This window comes from Mandrillus leucophaeus, unplaced genomic scaffold (assembly GCF_000951045.1).
Source record: "Mandrillus leucophaeus isolate KB7577 unplaced genomic scaffold, Mleu.le_1.0 Scaffold132, whole genome shotgun sequence".
NCBI lineage: Eukaryota > Metazoa > Chordata > Mammalia > Primates > Cercopithecidae > Mandrillus > Mandrillus leucophaeus.
This window is the reverse complement of record NW_012101277.1, coordinates 1,319,232-1,345,673: the sequence shown is the minus strand read 5'-3', so window position 1 is coordinate 1,345,673 and position 26,442 is coordinate 1,319,232. Positions and strand designations below refer to the sequence as shown.

At 38.7% G+C, this 26,442-nt stretch overlaps 1 protein-coding gene across 1 annotated transcript in view; it reads left to right on the top strand.

The window, feature by feature from the left end:
• Positions 1-21,088, top strand: part of TMEM5 (transmembrane protein 5) — a 30,820-nt gene extending 9,732 nt beyond the window's left edge. Inside the window, exons 4-6 of the mRNA XM_011972915.1 lie at positions 14,036-14,350; positions 17,238-17,408; positions 20,654-21,088. Coding sequence (XP_011828305.1) covers positions 14,036-14,350; positions 17,238-17,408; positions 20,654-21,071 — 904 coding nt within the window. The 3' untranslated portion in view covers positions 21,072-21,088. The remainder of the gene's footprint in view (positions 1-14,035; positions 14,351-17,237; positions 17,409-20,653) is intronic.
• Positions 21,089-26,442: the final 5,354 nt, after the last annotated feature.

Sequence of the window (26,442 nt, the reverse complement as noted above, 5' to 3'; positions counted from 1 at the left end):
GCCAAACCATGTCTCATAGTGAGCACGTGCTGTTGGAAAATGGTACCAATAGAATTGCTTGACTGGGGATCACCACAAACTTGCAATTTGTAAAAAACTCTTTATTTGCAAAGTACAATAAAGTGAAGCACAATAAAATAAGGTGTGCTGGTATTACGGCCAAAGAGTAATACCGTTTCCTCTTAGGATTTAAGAGAACTATATTCAAGAAAGGTCACCATTGTATGAGTTTTTTTAAAACAGCTTATTAAAGTGTTAGGTTCGTGAAAAATAGCGTACATAATTTATCCAAAATTAATAAGCTTTTATGCATTCTTGAGTTGAATCAGCTACATGGGTACTAACTTAAGTGTTTCCACACATTCACCATCCTTATTTGACCAAAAGTGAATCAGAAGTAATGGCTCACCTTGAAGATATTGGAAGAATTTCTAAGTACTGTTAAGATACTTGTTGAAAATAAGTGTAAATATATTTTGTTTAAATAAACAAATGAGCTTATATCATTTAATTGTAGCCTCGAGACAATTCTAAGACAGAAGTAGAAAGGATATCATCAGTGTTGCAGGGCTCATCAGGCTCAGGAATGCTGATTTTCATCAACACATAGGCCCAAAGAATGAATTCCAGCATACCAAATAAATGATATAGAATGGAGAGAGAGCTGTCAGTCAGGCCATGTGTTTGTATTGGTTTGACTGACGCATTCTTTCAATATAGGCAGGCTACAAGTGATAACCAATTATTTGAGGGTTGATTACATATGGAACCATAATATGGGATTTAATTATATGTAGTGCTTTTAACTCTATTTCAGAAAGAAAGACAGAAATATGACTCCTTGTTCACCGCTGAATCAGTAACATCATCCATAGGCTGTGCTCAGAATATTAATACATGAATACATACAGGGCAAACTGAACTTCTGGATGAGCCTGATGAAGCCCCGTCACTTCTGGGCAGCGTCGCATGTGACTCAGTTATTGAGAGCACAGACTCTGGAGGCAGACTATCTTATTTCAAATTCTTTTATTTTTTTGAGACAGAGTCTTGCTCTGTCACCCAGGCTGGAGTGCAGTGGCACAGTCTCAGCTCACTGCAACCTCCACCTCCTGGGTTCAAGCGATTCTCCTGCCTCAGCCTCCCAAATAGCTGGGATTACAGGTGCCCATCACCACTCCCGGCTAACTGACCTCATGATCCGCCTGACTCGGCCTCCAAAACTGCTGGGATTACAGGTGTGAGCCACCACGCCTGGCCTAGTTCAAATTCTTCTTCTGTCACTTTGCTGTCTGACCTTGGGCAAGTTTCTTAACCTCTCTGTTTCAGTTTCCTCACGTTTAAGGCAAATAATAGTTCATATTTCACAGGATTATTCCAAAGATTAAATGTGTTAATAAATTACAGGGCTTACAATAGTATCTAATACGTAATAATCACTATAGAAATCTTGTTGCTATTTTCTTATTTTTAGTGTTACTTAACTAAGTACTGCAACATCTTCCTACAAGCAGTTCTCCTTTTTCTGTTTCTAGTTCTGTCTCTTATCCCTCCATCATGTACCTGCCCACAAATGCCTTACCGATACATTCTTTATATTAATATGTTCAATTCAGTTTTAAGCTAGCCTGAGACTCATTCTGTCTCTTGAAGGAACTTTGCCTATCACTACTCATAATCATCATATGTTGATTTATAGTGTAATCTCATAGGACAATTTTATTTTTAATTTCTTAGGAGGAACCTTACTTCTACTCAGTGTGGCTTTTGCTCATCCCCCAAAGACTGCCTTCAGAATCCTATCATTTCTCTGTATAGTCATTACCACAGGCTATATAAATGTCTACCCATTTGGTAAAACAAAAGGTAGATCATAAATTATTAATTGTTATCAAGATTCGATTATAACATCTTCAGTGAGCATCTGCTGCTTATGAAAGAGTTGAACTTATTTCCAAAGATCATGATAGAATAAAACATGTCGGATGGCATTTTTAGAATTTCCAGACATTACTTTCGTAAGAAGTTAGCTCACTATGAATGAAAGCATTTATAGATAACATTAATGGTTAATGACGTGACATTTATTTAGGTCAAATGCTGGAGCATAAATCAGTGCAGATCCCAAATAAAATTTTCATTGGTAAACAAAGACAAAACAGTTTTTCAAAATGCCACATTTATTCTTTTAATGTTAAAATATCCTTTAAAAAACAGTAGTGATAGTGAAGGCCAATGCTTATAAAGAGCTTACTATGCGCCAAACATATACACTTAATAACTTAATTTGTTTAATCCTTACCACAACCCAATGAAGTATCATTGTTTACATTTTGCAAGTTAGGAAACTAAGACACAAAGAGATTAAATAACTTCCCCACAGCCACAAACTAATAATTATAACAAATAACATCTAACATTTACCTAGCTCTTACTATGTTTGAGACTCTATTATTCAGTGCTCACAAGGATCCATGAGGCAGGTACTGTGCTTACCTCGTTTGAGCACTGAAAGGCTAAGTACCTGGCCTGAGGTTATGTACTTCTAACTAGTGGGTAAAGCCAAAAGTCAAGCACTACACTCTTGACTAAGGGACTATTCTGAGTAAGAGGCAGTCGGGATTTTTATTTTTAATGTCTTAAAAAGTTGATGATTCTGTATTGGTCCCTAAAGATCATTTTCAGTTTTTTGTAGTAAGTGGAATTTTGAAATCTAAGAACTGATGAACTAAGCAGTGTCCTAGAGTAGCAACTCTGAGTTCACACTTTATCCAGTGTAATATTTAGAAACCTTGTTTTAAAAATGCACTATTTTGATATATTTTTGGTTTGACAGAAGACAGCTGCTGAAAGTCTTTCTCTCTCATCACTCCTGTTCAGCCAAAGTCTCACCCAAACCCATGTAGTCAAGATAAAGAAATGAGAAATTGCCAGCTCTTGGCTCTTATGCCTCTTCAAAGATTAATGAGTACTCAGGCTGCTTAGAAGGCATCCAGCTGTGGGTGAGATTGGCTTCCAGCCTGGCAGAGTAAACACTGAGGCCCACAGTCATGTCCCAGCTCTGCTGCTGGCGTGCTGTGAGATTTCCCAGCCTTCTGGGGTCTTATTGTCTTATTTTAAAATGGAAAGAATCCTGAGTCAACAGCAACATTGAAGTAGTTGCTGTGTTCCAGGGGCTTTTACAGATATTAGCTCAGTGAATTTTAATCCTCACAACCACCCTGTGCAGCTGGTGGTATTACTCCCATTTTGCAAATGAAAACCTTGATGTTCTGAGAGAGTAAATGACTAGTAAACAGTAAAGATGGGATTGAGCCATGGTCCGTCCTTTAACACGATAGATTAATCCACATCATCTAGAAGTCACCTCCAATATTAAATATACTCGATTCTATAATTTCATGTTGAATTATTTTCTTTTTAAGAGATGGGGGTCTTGCTATGTTGCCCAGACTGGAGTGCAGTGACTGTTCACAGACAAGATCATAGCATACTACAGCCTCGAACTCTTGTGCTCAAGAGATCCTCCTGCCCCAGCCTTCTGAGTAGCTGGGAATATAGGTATGCAACACTGGCTGGCATCATGCTGAATTCTTAAATGGAGTCATTTTTAGAAATTCTTATCAATGCTTTGGGTCTAGAATTTTTTTCCTAATCTGCTACAACCCAGTTATAACCTCATCTTGACTTTTAAATGTTTTTAGATTTTAATATCCTCTTTATAGTAATTTAATTATAATTTTGCCATAATCCCTGTTAACTGTGATTTAACTTTTGCACATCTAATGTGCCCAATTCTTGATTATCTTTCAATGTTTTTAATTTTTTTAACTGTGTGACTTTTCAGGGTTATGTTTACTACTTAGTGAATTTTAGGCACAGGGTGCACAGTGCATGTATATACTTGAAGAGTTCTCTGATGCTTTTGCTTACACAAACTAAATTAATAGCCCCCTTTTGCTATACTCATAATTATGAAAAAAAGAGTGAAGTGCTGCAATAAAAGCATACCTGATGCATGAAATTATAATAGAAGCAAATAAAAAAGAAAACCTTTTCTCCCCTAAATCTAATATATAATATTTCTACAATAGACATTCATCTCTTGGTGATACATTTAAGAGATTTTATATACTTAGGAAACTAAAATTGCCTTTAGCTACAGGTAAGCTGCCTAAATAGCAGTAGAAATGGAGAGAAGTGGGGTGGAAAACAAGTATTTATGACCAAAAGGAATAACAACTTAGCTGTCTTTGAAAAGATAAATTTGATTCACATGGGATAGTATTATATTATTTTCTCTTCAGAACACTATTTGTCATAGAATGGATCATAAATAGTCTGAATGAACACTGAATAATTTTTTTAGATTATCGCCCTTACCTAAAAAGAACTTTGGGATAGATAAAAATTAGAACATCAAGTAAACAACTTCTTACAATACTGAAGCCTACTTAATAAGAGAATTGCCATTGCTTGAATCAGTCATCGGCTGATGACTCATCTCTTAAATTAGGCCTCAACTACAGAGCAAAGAGATCCTTGCTTGGAGGGTTATGTATGATATAAGAGAAAGGAGGTCGCCATCAGTGAAAGGTCTTTCTTGTAGCCTTTAAGTGATAACTTTTCATGTTACTGGTACACTCCAGTAGGATTTTCTGGGGCCAGCTAAATCCACCTAGCATGAATTCCAAAATGCCACATCATAAGGTAGACTATTCACAGTTGGAGGTCTAGCCCTTACTCCCATTTCCTCTCTCTATTGATGTGTAGCTGCTGTAGGACACTCAGATCTCTATTATAGTCCACTCTGCTCTGTTCATTACCCAAGGAAATGGTTTCTCCACAGTTCTTGTTCTCAGTTTCTTACTAAGTTGTCAGTCATATTGCTTAAAACTTTGACCACCAAAATATCATTGCTCCCTAGCTTGGGAAAATGTATTTATACTGGCATTAAATGTATAATTCTTCAAAATTAAAATATTAAATAAATTGAGAGATCAAAGTATCCATTAATTCATTTTCTACTAAATAATTGTTGAGCACCTCCTAATGTTTAATTTCCCCTTTCCTCCTTCCTAGTCTATGGAAATGGGCATTAGTATCTCCTTGCAAACTCAGACAAACTAATAACTGAAGGGGGCAGTGGATTTATTTATAAAGTTATTAATTTATGTACTGCTTGGAGCAACATACGTAATATCTTATTCCTAAAGGGCCTTTCAACTGGGCATGGTGGCTCACTCCCATAATCGCAGCACTGTGGGAGGCCAAGGCAGGAGGATCACTTGAGCCTAGGAGTTTGAGGTCAGCCTGGGCAACATAGTGAAACCCCATGTTTTTTCATTAAAAAAAAAATTAAAAATAAAACAGAGGGCCTTTCCATAGTTTTCACTGTAGTAGAATAAATAAATATCTGATTTGTCAGCAAAATATGTGAAAGCAAGATCTTATGATAACCTCACCTAGGAAGTAAAAAATACTTGTATTTTGGTATGTTAATGTATGGGTGATAGAACAAGCTGCAGAGGCGGCTAAAAATTTATTTTTAAAATATCAAAATATAGACTGGGCGTGGTAGCTCCCGCCTGTAATCCCAGCACTTTGGGAGGCCAAAGCAGGCAGATCATTTGAGCTCAGGAGTTTGAGACCAGCCTAGGCAACATGGCGAAACTGTATCTCTACAAGAAATACAAAAATTAGCGCCTGTTGTCCCAGCTACTTGTGGGGCTGAGGTGGGAGGATAGCTTGAGCCTGGGAGGTCAAGGCTGCAAGTGAGCTGTGATCACGTGACTGCTTTCCCGCCTGGGCGACAGACCCTATGCCAAAAAATAAAAAAGAAGAAGAAGGGCCAGGCATAGTGGCTCACACCTGGAATCCCAGCAGTTTGGGAGGCTGAGATAGGAGGATTGCTTGAGCCCAGGAGTTCAAGACCAGCCTAGGAAACATGGTGAAACCCTGTCTCTACAAAAAACACAAAAACTTTGTGTGTGGCAGCACAAACCTGTAGTCCCAGCTGCTAGGGAGGATTACTTGAGCCTGCGAGGTCAAGGCTGCAGTGAGCCTAGATTGCACCACTGCACTCCAGCCTGGGTGACAGAGCGAGACCCTGTCTCAAAAAAAAAAAAAACTATTAAAATATAAAAGTTGGGCTATTTCTATGTTTGTAACACCTTTCCTTAATGAGAGCTGAATTTACAGGCTGTGTCATTCAAAATGTATAATAATTGAACCCAATGTTAAATATAACGCCAAACTCATTTGTCCTCTATTTGAGCATTTATCTATATGAACTTCAATCTACAGCCATTTAAACTGCTAATATTTAAATATACCCAAATTATTTCCTGTAAAATTATAGGAAATTGTTTTTTAATGTTTCAATTTTTTTAACTTATTTTTGAAATAATTTTAGACTTAACAAAAATATTGCAAAAATGATACCAAAAAAATCCGTTATACCTTTCATCCAGATTCCTCAAATGCTAACATCTTACATAATTACAGTATAATTATTTTTTTCAGGAAAACAACATTGATACGAAACTATTATCTAATTTACACATACTCACATTCCCACTGCTGTCTCTTTTCTGGCCCAGTTTCCAATCCAGAGTCACATGGTGTGCTTGGTTTCATATCTCCTTGGCTTCAGCCAGTCTGTGATAGTTTCTCAGTCTTTGTTGACCTTGTGACTTACGAAGAGTACTGCCCATTTATTTTGTAGAATGTCCTTTAGTTTGGGTTTGTTTGATGTTTCCTCACAATTCAATTCAGGTTATGTATTTTGGTTCCGAATACCTCAGAAACAACATCATGTCATCCTCGGTGTGTCATATTTGTTCCCATTACTGATTATGTTAACTTTGATCACTTGGCTAAGGTGCAGTCTGCCTGGTTTGTTCACTGTAAAGTTACTGTTTTTTCCGTTGTCATTTTTACTAGGAGATTCTCTGGGACCATGTAAATAACCTGTTTTTCAATATGATTACAAGGTCCCAGAGTATCTCCCTTTCACCCGCAAATTTTAGCATCCACATAAATACCCAAAGACAAATAATGAAACAAATGCCATTTGTTGAATCAGTCATCAGCTGATTATTCATCTCTTAAATTAGGCCTCATCTTCAGGGCAAGGAGTAAAATGTTTAGTAGTCTTAAACGTTTTGATTTCAAGAAACAAAATAAAAGGAGCACATAATTTGAATATATGAATTATTTTGGAACAAAGAATTAAATTGTTTGTTATATGCAAATAAATACATAAAAAACAACCAAGAAAACCTCATAAAAACCCCAGAATTACGGGATAAAAATTTTAAAATAAAGTGCAATCCCAGTAAGACTTTAGTGTTGACCATTCATTAGAAAAAAAGCCTACTGCAATAGTCCTGTCAATAAAAAAAGAAGAAATTGATAAAATAAAAAAACCAACTATTAGAAGAGTTTAGGGCCGGGTGCAGTGGCTAGCCAGGCACAGTGACTCATGCCTGTAATCCCAGCAATTTGGGAGGCTGAGACAGGCAGATCACCTGAGGTCTGGAGTTTGAGACCAGCCTGGCCAACATGGTGAAACTGTCTCTATAAAAAATACAAAAATTATCCAAGTGTGGTGGCACACACCTGTAGTCCTAGCTACTTGGGAGATGAGACAGGAGAATTGCTTAAACGCAGAAGGCAGGGGTTGCAGTGAGCGGAGATTGCACCATTGCACTCCAGCCTAGGTGACAAGAGTGAAATGCTGTCTCAAAAAAAAAAAAAAAAAAAAAAGCGTTTAGGAGGCAAAAAATTTTTTAAAAAGTAAGTAACAGGCCAAGTGTGGTGGCTCACGCCTGTAATCCCAGAACTTTGGGAGGCTGAGGTGGGCGGATTGCCTGAGGTCAGGAGTTCGAGACCAGCCTGGCCAACATGGTGAAACCCTGTCTCTATTGAAAACATAGACAAAAAAAAATTAACTGGGTGTGGTGGTGCGCAGTTGTAATCCCAGCTACTTGGGAGGCTAAGGCAGGCTAGAACCTGGGAGACAGAGGTTGCAGTGAGCTGAGATCGCACCATTGCACTCCAGCCTGGGGAACAAGAGCAAAACTCCATCTCAAAAAAAAAAGAAAAGAATGAATCAATATAGTGATCCCTTGGTGTATGTGGGGGATTGATTCGGGGGCAGTATGCCAAAATCTGCACATAATCAAGTTCTGCAGTATAGGAACAGTTGGTCCTACCTTTTAGTAAGGTTTTGCGTCCTGCTAATACTGTATTTCCCATCAATTTGGTTGAAAAAAAAATCAGTGTATAAGTGGACCTGTGCATTCCAAACCTGTGTTAAGGGTCACCTGTATATTGGATTCCAAAAATATATTGTTTCCACAATCAGCATTAAACTCAATATTTGAATGATTTCTCTGGACTTTCTAAGTATTGAAAAGTACTTATTAGGAGGAAAGTTTTTAACTACATCAGTAGCAGAAGAGAGAATACTAAAAATTGTAAGTTCTAATTATTAAATATATGTCAAGACATTGAGAAAAGCAAATCACTGTTTTAAAATTCTGGATATGAGTTCTTAATATATATTTATTCTTCAGTTAATTGAATTTTATGATTAATGCTTGACTAATAACCTTAGGAATGAAAGTGTAGCATTCATCATGTGTAAGTGTACTATAATATCTCATACATAAGCCTCACTTTGCAAAATAAATGTATAGCAAGAAAGTTATTAAATTGGATTTTTGTACCTTGATTTATATTTTCAATGCATTAGGAGAACTTCGGTAAATTGGTAGAGCAAATAACTTTCTTAAAGAAAATTACTGCTTATGCATTCAGTATTTACTGAGTGCCTACTATTTAGTTCATAGTAGGCTCTGAAGAATTTCATAATGAATAAAATGCCTTCTCCTAACCTCAAGAAGTTCACAGACTAGTGGTTGAGACAGACACATAAATTATATTTTCTTTTTCTTTTTCTTTTTTGAGACAGTCTTTCTCTGTCATCCAGGCTGGAGTGCAGTGGCACGATCTTGGCTTACTGCAACCTCCACCTCCTAGGTTCAAGCAATTCTCCTGCCTCGGCCTCCCAAGTAGCTGGGATTACAGGCACCCGCCACCATGCCCAGCTAATTTTTGTATTTTTAGTAGAGACGAGGTTTTACCATGTTGGCCAGGCTGGTCTCGAACTCCTGACCTCAGGTGATCCACTCGCCTCAGCCTCCCAAAGTGCTGGGATTACAGGTGTGAGCCACCGTGCCCGGCCTTATAAATTATTTTCATACCATATAGAAAGCATAATGATAAGAATATGCATACTCTACCGTGTTTGTTGTTATGGAAATACAGAAGAAAAGCAATTAACTCAATCTGAGTAGAGTTAGGGGTGTGGGGCCTATCAACAAAGGTTTCGTAAGGGAGGTGATAGCTGAGCAGTCCTTAAAATGAGTAGAAGTTAGCAAGGCAGAAAAAAGATTATATTCCCAGCAGAGGTGACATCAGAGGCTCGTAACTGATCAACTTGGGTTTGTGCATGGAATTGCAAACCAATTAGTATTCCTAGAGCATGAAGAAAAGGTAGGGTAGCTGAGATGGGGAGGATTGAGCAAGGGCCAGATCATGGTGAGCCTTGTATGTACCACATTAAGGCTCTTGGACTTTGTTCTAGGGTAGTGAAAAGCAGTTGAGGATGATTAAGCAGGATAGTGATATTGTCATGTGTTTGTGTGTGTAGATTTCCCTAGCAGCTCTGGGGGAAAGTGATTTGAAGGAGACAGCTGACTGCAGGCAGACCAAGTAGGAGATTGGAAGTATCCAACAGAGATAAAACTAATGCTTGAAATAGGGAAGTAGTGGTGGGTCAGAGCCAGGGACAAATTCCAGAAATATTTACGAGCAAAATGGTCAGAATTTAGGGATTAATTAGATGGGAAGATGAGAGAGAGAAACATCTGACAAGTCCCTAGTTTCTAGTCTGCATGAGTAGGTAGCTAATGTGACACAAAGATAGAAAATACAGAAACAGGAGCAAATTTGTCCACTCTTCCCTAGCCCACCACCCAACATCTACCTACTTCCTCTGTCTCAGCAGACAACCCTGCCTCCTCTTTCATCAGGAAAATTGAGGACATCATAATTATCTGTCTTAACTAGCTGCTCTAACGTGTACCTACTCTCTATCTGGTCCCTCACGCATCCTTATCTCTTTCCAAGTTCTCAAACATTGAGTGATCTTTCCTGGCTCAAGTAAAGCCCACCACCTGTGCATCCCATCTGCTTCTAGGACCTTGTTCCATGCATTACTTTCTTGCTCTCCTTTATTCTCCACTTCTTCATCCATTATTGCTTTATCGCCTTCTCTTCAAAACTTTCAGAATCCTTGTCTATACTCATTGTAATCACTTCCTTACTTCTCAACCCTTGCAGTTTGACTAACAGACTTCCCAACACACATATATACATATATACAAACCAAGTATCTGAGTCTAATGAAATTTTTTTGGCTCTTACAGTTTCATCTTTTAGATCTGTGGTTCCTTGACGGAGGCACTGTGGGACATCACAAACTATTTTAAATATTTACGGGAAACACTGATACTTGACATCTGTCATGCCCCGTGCAAACTGCAAGTTCAAAGTAGTACAGTTTCAACATTAGATCACCCTGCATTTATTACAACAATGTCAGGACTTTGTGAAACTGGGTTTTCCATGGTTGCTGTGATAAAATGCATGCATTGCACAAAAATCGGTGTGGAATAGGAAATGACAATGACCACGAATTTCAAGGTTTGAGAAATTGTATGGTGCTCAGCAGGTGCACACATGCTATTAAATACTTGTGATTAGTTAAGAATGAAATAGGAATATGATTTTTTCTTTCAGTGTCTGTGTATTATTTTTTAAGTCACTTTTAAGCTGTTAGGACATAGATACTAGGTTGTTTAGACCTAATGACTTTAAAAATTGAACTGTTAAGCATTTCTTTTAGCTTGGGAGACACTGAAAAATTTACAGGAACACTAAAGGTGCTGCGAACCTCTGACCTACACCTTAGCTTCCCAGTATTGACCCCTTGGCTTTCACCATTACCAAAACACAGGGAGCTGTGGACATCCAAGACCAAGACAGTATAAATGTGCCCTTGAACAAATCATACTTCATTTTGTTAATTTGTGTGGATCAATAAAATTAGAAAGATATTCCTTTCACATGAAACTTAAATTTGAGAATAACTTCATATATTTTATTTTAATACATTGACTAAAACCGTTTTTTTTTTTTTTTTTTGAGACAACGTCTCATTGTCACCCAGGCTGAAGTGCAGTGCGTGATCTCAGCTCACTGCAGCCTCAACTTCCTGGACTCAAGTGATCCTCCTGCTTCAGCCTCCTGAGTAGCTGGGACTACAGGCATGCACCACCATGCCCAGTTAATTTTTGTATTTTTTGTAGAGATGGGTTTTCACCATATTGTGTAGGCTGGTCTCGAACTCTGGACTCAAGCGATCCACCTACCTCAGCCGACTAAAGTGCTGGGATTACAGGCATGAGCCACCACACCCAGCTGTATGGCACTCTAAAATTGTTTGGGCACATGATATATATGGGCTTAATGTCAACCAAATTTGAGTCCAACCTGTACCATTTCCTATCTAGTGTCAGCTAGCTTTATGCAAGTCATAGAAGCTCTCTCACGATTTCCTTTTTTTCCTTCATAAAATTGGCCTAACATGGGGAAGGAGGACTGGAAGACTTTCTCATGCTCTAAGAATTATACCTGCTTATATTTCTAAAAGAGAAATATTAAGTATTCAAATGCTATCAATAATAAATATTTTAAACATACCATAATTATCATCATCATTGCTAGTTTTTCTAGCCCCTCAGATTCTGCATATTATCTTAGATTACTAAATGATCACTGAATCATTAGTCATTGCCAGTGCTAGATACTGTCCAAGGCAAATATAGTCCTCAAAACCTAGTCCTGGTCCCTGTATGTTATATAATTTTAGAATAATGTCATATAAATTATATGGTACATGTATACATAGTAAAATATATATTTAGGTTTTGTGTTTTAACTAATGTCTGTTTACTCTAGTATTTGTTAACCATGGTGTTATGGAAAAACTTAAGCTCTGAAGTGAGACAGAGCATGGTTGAGAACTCAGCATTGCCATTACAGGCTGTGCAGCTGAAGTGCAATTTCACAAATGCCAATGAGAGAATAATGAACTCCTCAGAGTTGTTGTGGGGATTGATGATGACCCATGCAAAGTGCTTATGTATCATGTATATAAAAGGCATTGAACAAATGTTAGTTTTTATCCCCAGCAGTAAGAAGCAATGAAAGCAGGATTTGGGCATATTTGTGCTGAAAATTAAAAGATTCTATCAGGATATAAAGAAATGGTTTAAGCAGGTTGTAAAGAATCCAGGATAAGAGTGACTGATTTTAAGATGAATTAAATGGTATTTGTTACATTTAATTCATACTAGTGGAAATATTTCAATGGTACTGGTTGTTCTAGGCAGCACTTAATATGAAAAAAATGAGTTATGATACATGTCTATTCCTTTAATGATAACTTTTTAAAAATACAGTTTAAACAAGAGAGTAGGCTGGGCGCGGTGGCTCATACCTGTAATCCCAGCACTTTGGAAGGCCAAGGCAGGTGAATCATTTGAGGTCAGGAATTCAAGACCAGCCTGGCCAACATGGCGAAACCCTGTCTCTACTAAAAGTATAAAAATGAGCTGGGCATGGTGGCAGGTGCCTGCGGTCCCAGCTACTCAGGAGCTGAGGTACGAGAATTGAACCCAGGAGGTGGAGGCTGCTGTGAGCTGAGATCATGCCACTGCACTCCAGCCTGGGCAACAGAGTGAGACTCTGTCTCAAAAAAAAAAAAAAAAAGGAGTAATACAACAAATTCCCATTTACTCAAAACTAACAAATTTCATCTCTCCGTCATATTTGCTTCAGATATTTAACTTTCCTGTTAAAAGAATTAAATACTTTCAATAAGGGTAAAGCTCCCTTTATACTGTTTTCTAGTCCCTTTCCTCTTCCTTCCTCCTCAGATAGAATCGCTATTATGAATTTGATGTGGATCCTCTCATTCAAATTTTTATATTAATACTGATCCTAAATATATATGCATAAATAATTTTTATGACTATACTTTCAAGTTTATGTATAATTATATTTTGTGAGTGTCCTAATCCTTGCTTTTTTTAACCTTATATTTTTGAGATATAACATTCATGGAATGTTTATAATGCCATTCTTCATTTTTCAGTTCGTCAACACTTTCTCATCCATTGATTCAGATGAAGAGTGTAATAGCAGCTCACACTATAAAAGGGTTGAGAACTACTGACTTTAAATACCTTTCTGGTTTGAACTACACCATTATTTTAAGAGTTCCATACTATTCTATTATATTTCTTTGCTTAAGAGTTTAAATTCTAGCCAACATTTATTTTCAGTGTGGTTAAAACAACAACAGAAAAAAAGGTCAGGCATGGTGGCTCATGCCTGTAATCCCAATACTTTGGGAGACTGAGGTAGATGGATTGCTTCAGCCAAGGAGTTCAAGACCAGCATGGCCAACATGGTGAAACCCCATCTCTACAAAAAATTAGCTGCATGTAGTGGTGCACACCTGTAGTCTCAGCTAGTTGGGAGGCTGAGGTGGGAGGATCACCTGAGCCAGGGAAGTTGAGGCTGCAGTGAGTGAAGATTGCACCACTGCACTCCAGCCTGAGCCACAAGAGTTGAGACACTGCCTCAAAAAAAAAAAAAAAAATCACATTTTGTATGATATGCAAATTGATCTGTCTACAACCAAAGCTTACCATTAATCTACAGCTATGCCCCATCATTCAAACTTGTTCAAAAGAAATTGTATTATAGAAATTGTACTTCTAGAAAGAATATGGATTAAATCTCATTATAGATTTTGTATAAAATGATGAACTTCTGATACCAAATACCTTTGTTCAGGCTTTGTCTCTTGTTTTTGTTGTGTTGTTTTTAACAGCTTCATCACTGGTCCAGCTGTAATACCAGGGTACTTCTCCGTTGATGTGAATAATGTGGTACTCATTTTAAATGGAAGAGAAAAAGCAAAGATCTTTTATGCCACCCAGTGGTTACTTTATGCACAAAATTTAGTGCAAATTCAAAAACTCCAGCATCTTGCTGTTGTTTTGCTCGGAAATGAACATTGTAATAATGAGTGGATAAACCCATTCCTCAAAAGAAATGGAGGCTTCGTGGAGCTGCTTTTCATAATATATGACAGCCCCTGGATTAATGACGCAGATGTTTTTCAGTGGCCTTTAGGAGTAGCAACGTAAGTAAAAATATGATGAACCGTTCTTAGGCCCTAACACCTGAATTTCTGAACCAGGAAGACTTATTCAAAATTGTAATAAATTTAGTTCTTCCGGGATTATTGAGGCCAGGTACAGTCTTTCTCAGCGATAAAAATAGGGTGTGGTTGCATCCTTCAATAACAATTATGATGTTTTTAAGAGTATTTTATTCTTTAATGGGGAGATGAGTTACTTTTTTCTTTTAAAATCCCAAGGCATAGAATGGATTTTTCAAGCTCATTAGGAGTACCATAAAAAGATATTTAGCAGAGAAATGGCAGATTGACTTTTTTTAAAAACAATGGTAGTATCTATTTATAGTTAAAAAAAAAAGAGGCAATATTATTATATCAGGAATATACTGTACCATTGTGTTTGAGACTGGCTGAATTTATACAAATCCCTTCTATAAAAGGAGGGATTAATTAAATGATAGCTAAGGTTTTTCAAGATACAGTCTTTTATGTCAGGCGCAGTGGCTCACTGCCTGTAATCCCAGCACTTTGGGAGGACAAGGTATGTAGATTGCTTGAGTCCAGGAGTTCAAGAACATCCTGGGCAACATGGCAAAACCCTATCTCTACAAAAACAAACAAAAAAAATCAAAAATTATCCAGGCATGGTGGCATGGACTCCTGTATGGCACCTGTAGTCCTAGCTACTCGTGAGGTTGAGGTGGGAGGATCACTTAAGTCCAGGAGATTGAGCTGAGATGAGATTGCACCACTGCACTCCAGCCTGGGCAACAGACTGAAATGAGACTGTCTCTCAAAATAAAAAACAAAAAGATACAGTTTTTCTCCAACTATAAAATGAAAAGCATATTTTTATCTTTCTGTTAATAGGATGTTTTTAATTAAGAGCAAGTTGACTTTAAGGTAAGTTGCCACTAGTATATAAGCCTCCTGAGAGCAGGGATTTTTCTCTCTTTTGTTCACTGCTCTATCCACAGAGCCTAAAACAGCACCTGCACAGAGTAGACATTCTGTATTTGTTGAGTGGATGAATTATGAAAAATCTCACTGACATGATTTTTGAATCATACATTCATTATTCATTATTCTGTCACTGGTTGCTGGATGTGGCCTTAGACTGCTGCCTAGTTAGCGACACAGATGTCACTGGCACATCTCTGCCAGTAATGAGATGTATTCTCAGGCCTACTCCTATAATATCCTGACTCAGTAGGTTTGGGGTAGGGCCAGGCAAAAAGGTTTTTGTTAAGTAAAGCCAGGATTAAGACCCTCTTAAAAATCTATTTTTTGAGCAGAGCCTGCATTTGTAAAATGTTTTCATATAGTATAAGATGGAACCTCTTGGTAATCACGGTATTGTTTCACTAGGCCAGTATATTTCTTATATAGGTCAGTGGTTCTCAATCAGGGGCAATTTTGCTGACCAGGAGGCATTTGGCAGTGTCTGGAGACTTTTTTTTTTTTTTTTTTTTGAGACGAAGTCTTGCTCTGTCACCCCAGCTGAAGTTCAGTGGTACAATCTCGGCTCACTGCAACCTCTGCCTCCCAGGTTCAACTGATTCTCCTGCCTCAGCCTCCCAAGTAGCTGGGATTACAGGTGGGCACCACCACTCCTGGCTAATTTTGTATTTTCTGTAGAGAGGGGGTTTCACCATGTTGGCCAGGCTGGTCTCAAATTCCTGACCTCAAGTGATCTGCCTGCCTCAGCCTCCCAAAGTGCTGGGATTTCAGGCATGAGCCACTGTGCCTGGCCTGGAGACATTTTTGATTGTCACAACTGGAGGAAAGAGGTTGTCAAAACTGGTATCCAGCAGATAGAGCCCAGGGATGCAGCTGAGCACCCCACAATGTATAGGACAGCCTCCACGAGAAAAAATTAACCCAAAATGTCAGTAATGCTGAGGTTAAGAAACCCTGTTATATACTGTTAGGTAAAATTTTGTTCTCGTGTGAATTTATATTTCAGGTACACATTTTTAATCCCTGGTATTTCCAAATGCTTATAAAAAGAGGTAACTTTTCCTGTATGGCATACCATGTTTTTTTATCTGTCAGTTTGTTTTAATCTACTTGAAAAGCCCTTGGGATTAATTTATCAGAGCCCTTTGCAATAGCAAAATATAAAATCTTTCCTTTTTTTAAAATTGACAAATAGTAATTATATATGTTAATGGGGTACAAATGATGTTTTGAAATATGTTTACAATGTAGAATGCTTAAATCAGACTAACAAATCCATCACCTTATATACTTAACAATTGTTGTGGTAAAAACATAAAATCTGCTGTTTTAGCAATTTTGAAATATACAGTGCATTATTATTTATTATAGTCACCCTATTCTGTGTGATAGATCACTAAAGCTTATTCCTCCTGTCCAACTGAAACTTCATACCCTTTGATCAACATCTTCCTTTTCCCCATCCATCTGCCTCCCCTGGAGCATTCTGTAATCTTTTCATCACCTGGCTAAAATGTTGCTTAAATCACGATCATTATGAATACAGAAGAGTCTTTATAATTTGAAGGTTTTGAATGTAACATGCCTAACAGCTGCAGATGAGTAATGCAAGTTAAAGAATGTCAAAAACAAAGAACTTTAGGCACAAAATCTCTATGACAATTTTATAAGAGATGTCAATGTGAAATTCAGTTTTTTAAGTTACTAGATTCAGGGAGCTTTGCAAAGTATGCATGGAAAATTACAATTTGAGATTTAGAAATCACATTTTAAACCTCTTTTATGTACTTCTTGCTACCTAAGAGGTTGGGTTAGGGGGATTTTTTGCCAATTCTATATCATATATTAATTCATGTGTATTTATTTTTAGAGATATAAGGAATTTTCCTGTGGTGGAGATATATTAATTCATGTGTATTTATTTTTATAGATACAGGAATTTTCCTGTGGTGGAGGCAAGTTGGTCAATGCTGCATGATGAGAGGCCATATTTATGTAATTTCTTAGGAACGATTTATGAAAATTCATCCAGACAGGCACTAATGAACATTTTGAAAAAAGATGGGAACGATAAGCTTTGTTGGGTTTCAGCAAGAGAACAGTAAGTTCTATGCTTATTTAATTCATTCATTTTGTTGTCCAGTCTGAGAGTTGCTTTATGTAGAAACACAGGTTTCCAAAGAGGCATGGGTAACTCTGTACCAGTCTTTCCCCAGAGGATACATTAGTAATTAAAACTGTGAAGAGACTGGGTTGTACACATTGAAAATACGGAGAACCTCCTGTGACTAGTCCATCTTGAAGAGGAACACTGGCAACTGTCATTTGCAAATTTCAGTTGTTAGGGTTTCCTCAGTAATATTTGTTAGTCACACAGGAGATTATAAATGCTAACGAGATACTTAGGTTCATCCCTGAGATGATGTGCAATGGACCAATTCAGTGTTCCAAGACTGGTGTGCAGCACCCCTCACAAATTCAGGAATTCAGGAATCTGACACCATCTTCAGGACACGGACATTGTATTCTTCTTCTGTGAATCCCCAGGTCTAACATAGGACCTTGCCCCAAGTCAGCCTAGGATAAATGGTGAGTGGATGAATGGTTGGATAGGGAGACTTGATAGGGTTAAATTTCTTCTTTTGTGTAGTAACCAGGAAACAGGTACTCATGGTGTGAAGGAAGTAAATTTACAATCATTTATTTTGTTTTTAAATAGGCAAATCAAGTTTTCAAATAAAGCATAATGCAGAGTCATGAGGGAAGTAATGCCTTAAAAAATGTCCGGTTAGGTCTGGAATTTTACTTTTTAAATGATAACAGGTACTCTTTATTGCTAATGTAACCATACCATATTCGTTCAGTCAGTGTTTACCAAGCAATTGCTCTATGCCAGAAACTGTTTACCCACAGTAAATACAGCAGTGAACAAAACAAAGTCCATGCCTTCCTGGCACTTAAATGCTTGTTGGAGGAGACAAGCAAGTAAAATATATTGTGTGTCAGAAGATGATAAATGCCCTGTAAAAAATTAAGCAGAAGAATGGCATAGAGAGGGCTTGGGTGTTGGTGGTGGAGCATTTGCTATTTTGGAATAGCCAAGGAAGGCATTCATTAGAAGGTTTCATTTATGCACAGGCCTTAAGAATGTGCATGGGTCAGTCTTGTGTATATTTGGGACAAGACTATTCCAGACAGAGGGAAAAGTGAAAGCCCTGAGGCAGGAGTGTGCTTACTATGTTACAGGAACAACAGGGGCAGTATGTCTAGAGTAGAATGAATGAGGACAGTATAAAATAACAAAGGTTATTATGGGAATAATTCTTGTAACTCCTTTCATACCATTGAGCCAGAAGTTGAGTAGATGTTTTCCTTGTTTCTCATTGTTGCTTCTAGACTATTCTCCCCTTTTCCTCCCTAATAGTCCCAATTTTGAATCTCATGTCAGCAGACAAAACCATCCATCACCCTTACTCTCTGAAATCATGCACTTACCCTTGGGTTTATCCCCCTACTTCTTCGAAGAGTTTAGCTCCTGGTACTCTCTAACTCTGTCTGACACTACTCTGTTCTCAATTTTTGGTGACTGCCAAATCTGCATAGATGGTCTTTCTATCATTTTGGTCTTTGCAGTTTCTTCACCTTCCCTCCTCCAATGATCTGGGCTTCCACCCAACCTCAGCCATTCTCTCTCATGGTCATTTCCTAGACTTGGTCATTACATATACTGCACCTTCTCAACATGATCTCAAGTCCCAGCATCTCTTTCTACAACCACCATCATCTGTCATTCCAGCTTATTCCCTGTAATAATCTGACTCTGACAGTTCAGCTGGCACTTAGAATCTATTGTTCCTACTGCCCTTCTGTTGTCCTTCACTCCCCTCTCTTCATTTTATTCTTTACCCAACTTAAATTTCATTGTCGATCATAATTGCCTATACCTTCAGCTCCCTATTCCCCTAATCTGGCAAACCATAACTCTGGTTAAATCCAGCTGTCTGCCTACTCCGTGCCTGCACCCATGCAGCTAAACATAATTGGAGAAAGGTGCTAATTGACCTTGATTTAAACACATGACTTTGAACCTCAGGTGCCCAGCAGTCTTATATTTCCCTGGTCCCTATATTCTCCCACTCTCCTAGAAGACTGTTTTATACCTTCTTCTTTCTCCACTCTTAACACTTCCACCTTTCTTAGTTTATGACCCTATTGCTTATTTCACTGAGAATAGTCAGGAGAAATCTTTTTTTTTTTTGAGACTGAGTTTCACTCTTGTTGACCAGACTGGAGTGCAGTGACACATTCTCGGCTCACTGCAACCTCCGCCTCCCAGGTTCAAGCGATTCTCCTGCCCTAGCCTCGCAAGTAGCTGGGATTACAGGTGCCCGCCACCACACCCAGCTAATTATTGTATTCAGTAGAGATGGGGTTTTACCTTGTTGGCCAGGTTGGTCTCGAACCTGACCTGAGGTGATCCACCCGCCTCAGCCTCACAAAGTGCTGGGATTACAGGCATGAGCCACCGCGCCTAGCCACATCTATCTTTCTTTACTGATCTTTCAGCTTCTACCCTTGCCCCTGTACAATCCATTCTCAACACAATAGCCAGATTGATTCTGATGAAACCTACATCACGTCGTGTCACCCCATGATCAAAAGCCTGCATGATAGAGTCTGGTGTGACCATTCCAACTTTATCTTCTGCGCCTGCTTCCTCAGTTACCCTACCTCAGCCACCCTGGCTTCCCCGCAGCTCCTTGAGCATGCCAGGCACATGCTGTCTCATGCCCTTCACTCTTGCTTGCTCTTTTATCCCCCAAGATCTACATGGCTTGCTCCTTCATCCCCAACTCTGCTCAGATGCTGCCGCAGTGAGACAGTCCCTCATCACTTATTTAAGATTGCAACCCTACCCCCTCAGAAACTCCTGCTCTACTTACTCCTGTGCTTTTTTCTCATAGTATTCTACCCCATCTAAATGATCTACTGACTTCACTTGGTCACTATCCATCTCCACCACCAGAACTAGAATATATGCTCCATGAGGGTAAGGTAGGGAAGAGAGGACCTAGCACTCCGAAAGTATAGGTTGAATTATCATTATCCATTCAGAAGTGTTACGGTGACTACTTGATTTTATAAATGTACAACTGTAAAATGTTCAAATTCTTCAACATTTTTAAGAAATCTATTTGGGCCAGGATTTTGGATATCTCTTATGCCTGTCATCTCTATAAGTTTCGCCATTTCCTGAAACTGATTTTATTAAAAGATAAGGTATTTCTGTTCACAAAATACATACTTAGTAAAGTGAAAACTACAGTTGTTTTTCTGATTTTTTAGCTGGCAGCCTCAGGAAACAAATGAAAGTCTTAAGAATTACCAAGATGCCTTGCTTCAAAGTGATCTCACATTGTGCCCGGTCGGAGTAAACACAGAATGCTATCGAATCTATGAGGCTTGCTCCTATGGCTCCATTCCTGTGGTGGAAGACGTGATGACAGCTGGCAGCTGTGGGAATACATCTGTGCACCACAGTGCTCCTCTGCAGTTACTCAAGTCCATGGGGGCTCCCTTTATCTTTATCAAGAACTGGAAGGAACTCCCTGCTGTTTTAGAAAAAGAGAAAACTATAATTTTACAAGAAAAAATTGAAAGAAGAAAAATGTTACTTCAGTGGTATCAGCACTTCAAGGCAGAGCTTAAAATGAAATTTACTAATATTTTAGAAAGTTCATTTTTAATGAAAAATAAAAGTTAACTTAATTTTTGAGCTAAGATGTGATTTTAAAAATGATTTTGACTACTGAGGTATAAGTGTGTTTTTGTGTCTGTATTTATAGATGTTCTTTAAGGTAGCCTTGAAAAGTCTAGATGATGTATGTCACGCTGACCAAGTGCTCCCTTATTAGGCCACTCCTGTGTACAAGCTAAAAATGTAGTTAAACTGTTACTGAGATTCACTTCTACAGAGTTGAATGAGTCAACATTTACCAGCTATTCTCACCAATGCATACCCACTCTATAAAATGGGGGCTTCACGGGCTGGGGTTATTGAAACAGTTGCAGAGATGGGGATATGTCCATCGAAGGATACAAAATTTCAGTTACACAGGAGGAATAAGTTCACGAAATCTGTTATACAACATCATGACTATAGTTAATGACAATATATTGCATTTTTGAAAAATGCTGAGATTGGATGTTAAGGGTTCTCACCACAGAACTGTGAGGTAATGCATATGTTAATTAGCTGTAGTCAATCAACTATATATATACTTCAAAACATCATATTGTACATGGTAAATCATACTATTTTATCTGTCAATTTATAAATAACTATCAGAATACAAATAAACCCACTCTAGGACACAGCATTATGTAGTTGAAAGGCCATGTTTTGGAGTCAGACAAAATCTGTGTTAAAACATTGCCTCTATACCTTCTAACCAAGGACCTTGAGCAAGCCACCTAAGCATTCTGAGTCTTACTTCCTTTTGTTATAAAATGAAGATAATTTATCTTCACAGGTTTGGTTGTAAATATGAAATGAAATATAAAGTACCTCGTGTGTGTGTATTACACACTAGGCACATACACTAGGTACTTTATGTGTGTATACACACACATGTAACTAAAATAGTGATTTTTAATCCATTTTAGGGTTAGGGTTAGAGCCCAGGGGTCTGAGGTTACAGTGAGCTATGGCCATGTCACTAAGAGGCACTCCAGTCTTGGGGATAGAGCAGGACCCTGTCTTTAAAAAAAAAAAGTGTGTCCCATCATCAGAAGGTCTGGAAGCCTGGATGCAAAGGACCTTAACTTTGTTGGAGAGTCAAAGAGCCTGCTGCAACCCTATCCAATTCTAAGGGAAGTTGCCCCATCTACAGCCCCTGCTAATGGCAGTGCACACAGATGACTCTCCGCTTCTGTCCCCACCTTACGTCACAGCTGTGGGCACTGATTCAGGGCATCCTGTTGATAGGCTTCCTAGTGATCCCAGATATTGAAACAAAAAAGAAATGAGGCAAACAAGTTCAAGGCATTTTGAACTAGGAAATACTGAGGACCTGGGAATCAACTATAAGAGCAAAACAGGATGCAATGGAGTAGGAGCTATGAACTAGTATCAGGGCTATGAAAGAAGTAAAGATATTAGCAACAAGGTCAAGGAGAGGGAGAATCCTGTGCCCAGAGTTGCCCCCATGGGTTTACTACCCCAGCCCCCATGAGTTTTGAGACTGCATTTTTCTTACCCCCATGTGAGTCATCAGAATTATGTTTTCTATCCCTCATTGCCTTGGTTACTTGAGCTGACTTCCAAACCAAAAGAGTCCAACACAGTGACCATATGTTCCATCTTCCGGAGTCTCCATTCTGCCTTCCCTTTGAACAGGGATGTGTGCCGGGTCCAAGGCTTTAATATAGTTCTTTGACCAGAAGGAGTCCCTGTACTGTATTTCACCAACAAGATTGTACCATCTTTCTCTTTATATGAGACTTACTGTTGCCTATAATCTTTTCAAGAATGCTTTCTGCATTGATGTATTGGTTGCCAGCAAAGTCTTTGGAATGTCAAGACCATGGGGCAAGAGAAAGTGAATTATATCAAAAGAAATTTCCCAATGTTCTCTAACATCTTTTCTTACCATATAGAGATTCTGGGTAACTAAGAGGCCAACTCTAGGCCATCCGTTGGTTCTAAAACTAGTGAGAAATCTGCCTGCATAGTTTTGGTGGTTTTATTACAAAATCGGAGTCCGTAAAGTTTGAAGCGCTAAAACTTAACCAAGATCTGGGTTCAAATCTAATGGCTATTTAGAATATATATCTCATCTCTTCCTGGCCTTTTGGCTAAGATCAAGTGTCTTGCTCTGTCACCCAGGCTGGAGTGCTCTGGACTCACTGCAACCTCTGCCTCCTGGGTTCAAGCAATTCTTGTGCCTCAGCCTCCCAAGTAGCTGAGATTACAGGCATGTGCCACCACGCCCGGCTAATTTTTGAATATTTTATATTACGCACTATGTACCAGGAATTTAGCTAAATGTTAGGAATTTTTTAAAAAAGAAAAAAACTAGTCCTGTCCTCAAGGACTCACAGCCTGATGGGGAAGATCGTTATGTAAGTATTACAGAATATTCATTCTAAGAATTTGTGTAGACATTTATGAAGAGCCGTGGGAACTCAGAGAAATGGCTGTTCAGGGGTACAGCCTTCAGACTTGTCCTGAGTGGAATTTAAAGGATGAATAAATTGGTTGCATCTTTCAGTACCAGCAAAGAGATATTGGAGCAGCATTTTTCTCTTATCTGAAATCAACTGGCACTGGGTGCAGTAGCTCATGCCTATAATCCCAGCACTTGGGAAGGCCAAGGCAGAAGGATTGCTCAAGGCCTGCACAACACAGTGAGACCCCGTCTCTACAAAAAGAAAACAATTTTTTAAATTAGCCAGGTGTGGTGGCATGTGCCGTAGTCCCAGCTGCTCAAGAGGCTGAGGGAGGAGGATTGCTGGAACCCGAGAGTTTGAGGCTGCAGTAAGCTATGACTGTGCCACTGCACTCCAGCCTAGATGACAGAGCAAGACTCTGTTTATTAAAAATTAATTAACTAATTAGGACTGAGAACTTTCAGGCACAGGTACATTGGTTTGGGAGACTGAGGCTCCTGGAGATGAGAATAGGATATTCAAGTTAACTGCCTCTAGGTCTGTAGAACCATTGATCTGTGCAGGCACAGAATTGCAGTCATCTCCATCCATGAGGATGAATTTATCACAGAGGGGATCACCAAAAACTGATTCATTGTGGTAGCACCACATGTGTACACATGTGTGTGCCACATAATGACATTTCAGTCAATGGTGGACTACATATATGATAGTGGTCCCGTAAGATTATAATGGAGCTGGAAAATTTCTGTCGCCTAGTGATGTCATAGCCTAGTGATGACATATGTAGTGCAATACATCACTCACGTGTTTGTGGTGATGCTGGTGTAAACAAATCTATTGCACTGCCAGTCAAGTAAAAGTACAGCAATTATGTCCGGTACATAATACTTAATAATGACAATAAATGACTATGTTACTGCTTTATGTATTTACTATACTATACTTTTTACAATTTGTATTAGTTCTTGCATTGCTATAAATAAATGCCTGAGATTGAGTAATTTACAAAGAAAAGAGATTTAATTGGCTCACATTTTCACAGGCTGTACCGGAAGCATGACAACTTCAGGAGACTTACAATCCTGGCAGAAAGCGAAGGGGAAGCAGACATGTCTTCACATGGCCAGAGCAGAAGGAAAAGGGGGTGGGTGCTACACACTTTTAAATAACCAGATCTCACGAGCACTCAGTTATTACCAGGAAAGCAGCACCACAGGGGAAATCCACCTCCACGACCCGCTCTCCTCCCCGCAGGCCCTGCCTCCAACACTGGGGATTACAATTCTACATGAATTGTAATCATGAATTACAATTCAACAGATCCAAACCATATCATCATTATTTTCGAGTGTACTGGTTTTACTTATTTTAAAAAAAAAGTTAAACAGCCTCAGTCAGATCCTTCAGGAGGTATCCAGAAGAAGAAAGCATTGCTGTCACAGGAGATGGCAGCTCCATGCCTATTATTGCCCCTGAAGGCCTTGTAGTGGGGTGAGATGTGGAGGTGGAAGACAGTGATGTTAATGATTCTTACTCATTCTAGGCCTAGGCTAATGCGGGTGTTTGTGTCTTCATTTTTAACAAAAAGTAAGACAATAAAAAGTAACAAAATAAATTTTTAAAATTTTTAAATAAAGTTTATAAAATAAGGATATAAAAAAGAAAAATATTTTTGTGCAGCAGTACAATGTGTATTTTCAACAGTGTTATTACAAAATAATCAAAAGGCTTAAAAAGTGTATAAAGTAAAAATTTACAGTAAGCCAGTAAGCTAACATTAATTTATTCATCAAGAAAGAAAAATATTTTCTTTTATCTTTTTCTATTTTTTTTTTTTTGAGACAAAGTTGTTCTTATTGCCCAGGCTGGAGTGTAGTGCCATCATCTCAGCTCATCACAACCTCCGCCTCCCAGGTTCAAGCGATTCTCTTGCTTCAGCCTCCCAAGTAGCTGAGATAGCAGGCACCCGCCACCACACCCAGCTAATTTTTTACGTTTTTTAAGGACGGGGTTTCATCATGTTGGTCAGGCTGGTCTTGAACTCCTAACCTCAGGTGATCCACCTGCCTCGGCCTCCCAAAGTGGTGAGATTACAGGCGTGAGCCACCACACCCAGCCAGAACAATATTTTTTTAATAAATTTAGCGTAGGCTAAATACACAGTGTTTATAAAGTCTACAGTAGTTTACAGTAATGTCCTAGATCTTCACATTCACTCACCACTCACTCACTCACTCACTCACTCACTCACTCAGAGCAACTTCCAGGCCTGCAAGCTCCATTCATAAGAGCTCTACACACATGTGCCATTTTAATATTTTATATCATATTTTTACTGTGCCTTTTCTATGTTTAGCTACACAAATACATTTGTGTTACAACTGCCTATGGTATTCAGTACAGTGACATGCTGTACATATAGGTTTGCCTCCTAGGAGCCACAGCCTACACCATGTAGCCTAGGTATGTAGTAGGCTGTACTATTCAGGTTTGCGTAAGTACATTCTATGATGTTTGCATGACAAAATCATGTAAGGATGTGTTTCTTAGAACATATCCCTATCATTAAGCCACGCGTGACTGTAGTTCTCTAGCATCTTCAGAAAGAATTAGAGTCCCGCTTGCTGTAAGTTTTCTGGCATAAGACTTGGCATCTTCAGTGTGTCACAGGCCCTCAAATGGCTCTTTTAGCCCCACCTATATGTCTTTTGGGCACTTAAACCACATAACTAAAACTATTCGTTATTGCCTTTTTCCAAAATACACACACACAAACCTATTTCCTCTCAAATATTTTTAATCTCAGTAAATGGTTTCACTAGCTATTTCCCAAGCTACAATCTGTAACATCATATTTATTCCTCCCTATTCCTCCAATTAATCACCAAATTCTGTGCCTTTTACCCTCAAGTCTTCCTAGAATAAGGCCTCTCCCTCCATCCCCACCTCTCCCTCATTTG